This window comes from Merops nubicus, unplaced genomic scaffold (assembly GCF_000691845.1).
Source record: "Merops nubicus isolate BGI_N331 unplaced genomic scaffold, ASM69184v1 scaffold10969, whole genome shotgun sequence".
NCBI lineage: Eukaryota > Metazoa > Chordata > Aves > Coraciiformes > Meropidae > Merops > Merops nubicus.
Genome location: NW_008633056.1, coordinates 27,797 through 33,796, shown reverse-complemented (window position 1 = coordinate 33,796; position 6,000 = coordinate 27,797). Strand labels below are relative to the sequence as shown.

Genomic DNA, 6,000 nt, shown 5'->3' with positions numbered 1-6,000 from the left:
GAGAGCTATATATGAAAAAAAAATGTGGGATCAGACAGCTGGGATTTTTTGGATTTTTTTTTCTGACTTCTAAAATACCCTAATTCATTCCAGTGAAACTGTATTCACTCACTCAGGAAGTCATAACTGACTGCTGTCTTTTGAGAGCAGTTTGTTCATGTGGTACCTTCGCAAAGGGGCATTTTATTACTGGTGTGATTATTTTTGTGTTGACTTTATCAAGCTGTTCTAACTGCTCTGTGAAATTTCTTTTAGACTCTAGAAAATGAAGCTAAAGGAACTTGAGCGAACAGCTGTCCAAGCATGGAGTCCAGCAAACAACCACCCCATTTATCTAGCAACAGGTAAAGTTGCTCACAATTTGTGAAACTTGAAGTATGAGTCACAGAAAGATTTTTATGTAGAGTTGTATTGGCCTTAACTTTAAAGAATTCTCACTGTAATAATCTGTGAAAAACTTACAAGCAATACAGTGAAAGCATTACAGACTTAATTTCTTTTAAAGTGACCTGGAGAAGATTATTTTTATGCCCAGCTTTGACACCTTCAAGGCCAGGGATTTTTTCAGAGAGTGAATACGTGGCTTTTTTGATCTGATTAAGTCTGTATGAGCTCCAACACCTGCTTTGCAGTAAAAATTAAAACACAGTAAGGTTACTTACCTGGTATGCCTGTGGGGAAAAAAAAAGTTCATTCTAATCATGTTCATTTAAGGTCACTTTTACTTTGCTGGTCTTCAAACGTTGTCATATGGTTTGACAATCAAATAGTAGAAAACTGTCCTCTCTAAAGTCACATGTTTTGGTTATCATTCAATTTTCAATATTTCTGCAAAAGCTTAAATTTTTATTTTATTTTCTTCATTATTCACTATTGCTATAATAGTTTCCTGAAGCACAAAGTCAGCTTGTTCACTGAGTGGGTGAGTTTAGTGTCTGTGTGGAAGCAAGATGCTGGGTTGTCTGCCCAACATGAGAACTGTTCAGCTCTGTCTCCTGCCTGGGTTGTGCAGTGCTGCTATATTTTGCTTTTTTTTTTTCCCAGGAATGACTGTCAAAAAAAATTGACAGTTCAACTGTTACCTTAAAAGCAACATTACCATTTTTGGGGTAGATAGGCAATTTTGTGTTTCTTTAGCGAGGCCAGATTTTTGGTTGAACCAAAGGTCTTGGCTTCAGTCTGCTTTGGGTCAGAAACTGCAGAATTTCATAATTTGTACTGCTTTTTAATAGTCTCTTGGGCACTCTCCATGCCATAGTCAGTTACAAAGCACCTCTGTGGTAACTGGGTGCCTGTTTGGCTGGCCATGTCCTGTTAGGCAATGTTAAATCTACTTTTAGCTTTTACTCTGTAAGCTAGGGAGAAGGAAGGAGCCACCACTGTGTGACTGCTAGCTGTCTGTGGGTCACTGGGGAATGTTTAGTTGGCTAAGGCTGAAAAACTTTTACTGTAGACCAGGTGTAGAAGGTTTGATCAAGACGTATGGTCATGGTTGAGGACCAGTATACAGAAGTATTTGGGGTCATGCCTGTAGCAGAGTTTCATGATGTGACCGTATTTGTATAATTTTAAATTAAGGACTTGATATCAGAAGGTGTGGCTGTTTGGAAGAGAGTATATGAATTATATTTATCCCAAGAAAGGAAGGTAAAAGTGACCCTGGTGCCCAGAATTTCTTGAAGTTCTAATTTCTTTCAAAATCATAATTGTTGGTTCCTCTTTGTGAGGTATTTAAACATATCCTCTCTTGGAATGGGCACAACCAAGGTTGTGTTGACTATCAAGAATAGGTTCCAGTGCATTGCTCTTTTTGTATGTTGTGCTCCTGAAAAACATGCCCACTTGTTTTGCCCTTGTACTTCTGCTAGGAACATCTGCCCAACAGCTGGATGCATCCTTCAGTACAAATGCCACCTTGGAAATATTCGAGGTTGACTTCAGGGATCCCTCCCTGGACATGAAGCAGAAAGGATCACTTCCTGCCTCAAACAGGTACTAGAGGCTTATACTGATGTGTTGATCAGTGGAACTGGAAAGGGATTTTCTGGCACAAGAAGGGAGAGGTGGAGATAATCTTTTTTGGGTAGAGAGTGATCTTTTGGATCAGTTGACCTCTGTATTTGAAAGCTGAACATTTTTGTTGACACAAATCATGTGTAGAAGTACAGCAGTTAGACCATTGTAGAACTCTGAAGGGACTTATATGGTCGTCAGTCAGGAGTCTGTGCCATGTCAGTTTACTGGGGCTTATGATTTGCAGTGAAGAGACTAGAGGCAGGGTGAATCTTGTCTTCCAGCTTTTTAAGACAAGGTGATTTCTGAGGCCCATCAGCATGGATGACATTTGCACCAAGTATAAAACACGACCTTGATTTGTAACTAGCTGCTTTTCCAGTGGGCAAACATTTTTCAGGAAACAGCTCTGGAAAAGAAAGCTTATAGTCTGTAATCTAATATTCTGTATAGTGTTAGAGGGGTTCACCCACCAATCCCAAATGAGGTCCTAAATGTTTGTGGGGCAGGGAGAGGTAAAAAAAGAGACAGAGTAGCTCTTAATTTTTAATGTCCCAGTTACCTTTAAAAGTCGTGGAAGAAAGCTCATTTCTTTTTACCCAGGTAAGAGCCACAGTCTTCCTCAGTTATTTCAGGTGCAGACTGTTGGTTGTGTTTGGTAGGTTGGAACATGGATGTGTTTTTTGGTAATGCAGAGGTGATGATATCGTGGCCTACGCCAGCTTTATTTTCTTCTTTTTTTAGGTTTCATAAGCTGATCTGGGGTAACTTTGGAAATGGGTCCCCAGAGCCCTCTGGAGTGATCATTGGTGGAGGCGACAATGGTGTGTTGACAATGTACAGTGTGCACCATATCTTGGCTTCAAAGGCAGAGCCTGTAATTGGGCATACAGAGAAGCATTCAGGTCCTGTTCGAGCTCTTGACTTCAACCCCTTCCAGGTATTCAATGTTGAGATACTTAGGATCAAAAGAACATTAACCTCCATATTAAAAAAATATATATTTTTCCTTTGTGTGTAGAGTTTTATAAAACTCTTTCTTCAGTTTTAACTTGGAAGGGCCATAGTAGTTGTAACGCAAGGCTGCTTTGGGCCTCAGAATTGGCTCCTCTGAAGTCCCCTGTGACCTTGATCAATCCTCTTATGCCCTGTAAAAATGTCTTGTAAGACCGTTGTGTTAGACTGTTACCCATTTGAAACCAGAAGGTTTTTTATGTGTTCATTTGGTGTCTAGTTTAGTGGGGCTCTAATCACGACTGAAGGGACTGCAACGTGCGTGAGTAGCAAACACGACACAAGTTCTTGTGGTAGCACAAAGGCAAGCTGAAAGTTTTCTGCAGACCCTCATCAGAGACCTGCATCTTCTCCAGAGACATCCTCTTGGTGTTGGATGCAGGGCAAAGGTTCAGCTGGCCAGAGGCAGCAGCTTCCAGGCCTATGGTAGAGTCTCATGATGAGTACAACCAGCCACCTGCGTATGCAGCTTGCCAGGCACGTTTTGAACAGGTCTGTACCCTAGCACAAATGAAGGCACAGAGGCTGGAAATGTGCTTGGTTTATAATCCAGTTAGTATCTTTCTGCTTACCAGTGGCTGGGAAATCCAGCTTTTATCTCCCTTCAGAAGCTTTCAGGTATTTTTGCTTACATTTATTTTTAAGAAATCCGTCCTCTTTCCCTGTGAAACTCAGCTGAGCTTTTCTTCTTTCTACAGAGTAACCTCTTGGCTTCTGGAGCCAATGATTCAGAAATTTTCATCTGGGACTTGAATAACTTCAGTGTGCCTATGACTCCAGGGTCTAAATCACAGGTAAACAAGTTTTCCTCTGGGCAATACCCCTGCAGTTTTGTATCTCAGTGGGCAAGGCAAAAAGATGTATGTGGAGTTGTCCTGGTCTTGTCAGTCTGTGAAGGGATAATGACCTTGACATCTGTCAGGAGAAAGATGAATCAGAACTGACTGAGCAGCTTCATTCTGCGGAGGTGGAAAGAGTATTATAAGGGGAGGGGAGGTAGCCTGGCAAGCTTGGGAGGGATGCAGTTTGCATGGATGGGTAAGCTCTTTGTGGATTTGAATCAAGGAACTGACCAGTTTATCTTGTGATCCAGCTGGGACATGTGTGATGGATTAAGAAGGCTTATTGGACCTTCTCTGAGGAATGAATTTACTTCAGGCTTCAGCTGAAGCTTTTCATATCTCATGAAAGTAATACCCCTAGCAGAGCCAGTGAGCCATTTAATGCATCTTAGCTATTACTCCTAGGTAATGTTTCTTGAGTTTGAAGAGGAAGAAGCTTTTGATCTTTTGATGCTGATTATGTTATTCAGGGCAATCAGATCTTGAAAGTGAAAAAAACATAGTAAACTTGCCTAAAAACAGACCAAGTTTTTCCTCCAATAAGCCTATCATTTGTCTCCTTGACTGTCTCCTGCATTGCAGTAGATGTATTCAAGGCTAATTGCCATTACTGTTTCATCATTTTCCATCTCACTGCACTCCTGAAATGTTGCACAAGGTCATCTTTCCATTCAAGTTCATCCAGGGAGTCAGGGTAGAAGCATCTCAGCTGCAGTTCTCTCTGGACTGATTTATGAAACATTTGGCCGGTGCAGAATCCGCTACCTGCTCCCAAAATACAAAGGTGCTTTTCCAGGTGACATTCTCCCATAGAATTTGACTGTCATTGTGCCTTCTGAGTAAAGGACTTCCCATGCTTCCTGGTCTTTCTGGTCAGTGCTGCTGTTTCTAGTTAGTTGATCAGTGATTGAAGAGAGTAATCTATCTATCTTCAAATCCTTTAGTTAAGCTAGCAGCAGGATCCTGTGATTGGTGTTCCCTCAGCATGGCAATGATGCATGTGTGGCCTTTCCTCTCTTGGCAGCCTCATGAAGACATCAGTGTGGTGTCCTGGAATCGGCAGGTGCAGCATATCCTGTCCTCTGCTCACCCCAGTGGCAAGGCTGTGGTTTGGGACCTGAGGAAGAATGAACCTATCATCAAAGTCAGCGACCACAGCAACAGAGTGAGTGGAAGAAAGACACTGACTCTGAGCAGGTCACAACACGCTGCATGTGACTGCAGAGCAGTGGCACTGGTTCTTGGGATCAGTTGTTTTTATTGTGGAGACTTTTGGGGCTGATTCTCTTGGAGTTGTAGCATCAAAGCTCCTTTTTCTCTTTTCCCCAGTAAAACAGAAAAACGAGGCCCCTAGCTGTTCCTAAAAATAGGGCACGCTTACATTCCCTTTCTACATTCATTTATGAGAAGCCTTTTGCATTTTAATCCCAGCTGTTGATCTTGCTAGATCAATGAGTGGAAGAAAGACACTGACTCTGAGCAGGTCACAACACGCTGCATGTGACTGCAGAGCAGTGGCACTGGTTCTTGGGATCAGTTGTTTTTATTGTGGAGACTTTTGGGGCTGATTCTCTTGGAGTTGTAGCATCAAAGCTCCTTTCTCTCTTTTCCCCAATCAAACAGAAAAACGAGGCCCCTAGCTGTTCCTAAAAATAGGGCACGCTTACATTCCCTTTCTACATTCACAGCTCATTTATGAGAAGACTTCTGCATTTTAATCCCAGCTGTTGATCTTCCTAGATCAACTTTGAACTAATCCTTAAACTTCTGTATGGTTAGTGGGCTTGTTGTGTTGTAGAGAACATAGAAATACTTGCTTCATACAGCACAACTTTGCCAGACTTGCTTGATGTGAAGCATTCTAGGCAAGTTAAGTGCAGAATGATGTGGCTCTGGACCGTTTTTGCTCTTGCCTCCTTGTTTTGCTGAATATTCAGCCTGTGCTATTTTTGTGCCTAGATGCATTGCTCAGGAATGGCCTGGCATCCAGAAGTTGCAACCCAGCTGGTCCTTTCCTCTGAGGATGACCGCTTGCCAGTGATCCAAATATGGGACTTGCGTTTTGCTACCTCTCCTTTGAGCCAGCTGGAAGGACACACAAGGTGAAGGCCTGCTTGCTGTTGTTGCCTTT

General features: G+C 42.2%; 1 protein-coding gene across 1 annotated transcript in view; it reads left to right on the top strand.

Moving 5' to 3' along the window:
* Positions 1-254: 254 nt before the first annotated feature.
* The window catches only part of SEC31B (SEC31 homolog B (S. cerevisiae)), a 29,662-nt gene continuing 23,916 nt past the window's right edge, over positions 255-6,000 (top strand). The window contains exons 1-6 of the mRNA XM_008948110.1: positions 255-344; positions 1,869-1,992; positions 2,758-2,953; positions 3,726-3,821; positions 4,894-5,034; positions 5,829-5,971. Coding sequence (XP_008946358.1) covers positions 266-344; positions 1,869-1,992; positions 2,758-2,953; positions 3,726-3,821; positions 4,894-5,034; positions 5,829-5,971 — 779 coding nt within the window. The 5' untranslated portion in view covers positions 255-265. The remainder of the gene's footprint in view (positions 345-1,868; positions 1,993-2,757; positions 2,954-3,725; positions 3,822-4,893; positions 5,035-5,828; positions 5,972-6,000) is intronic.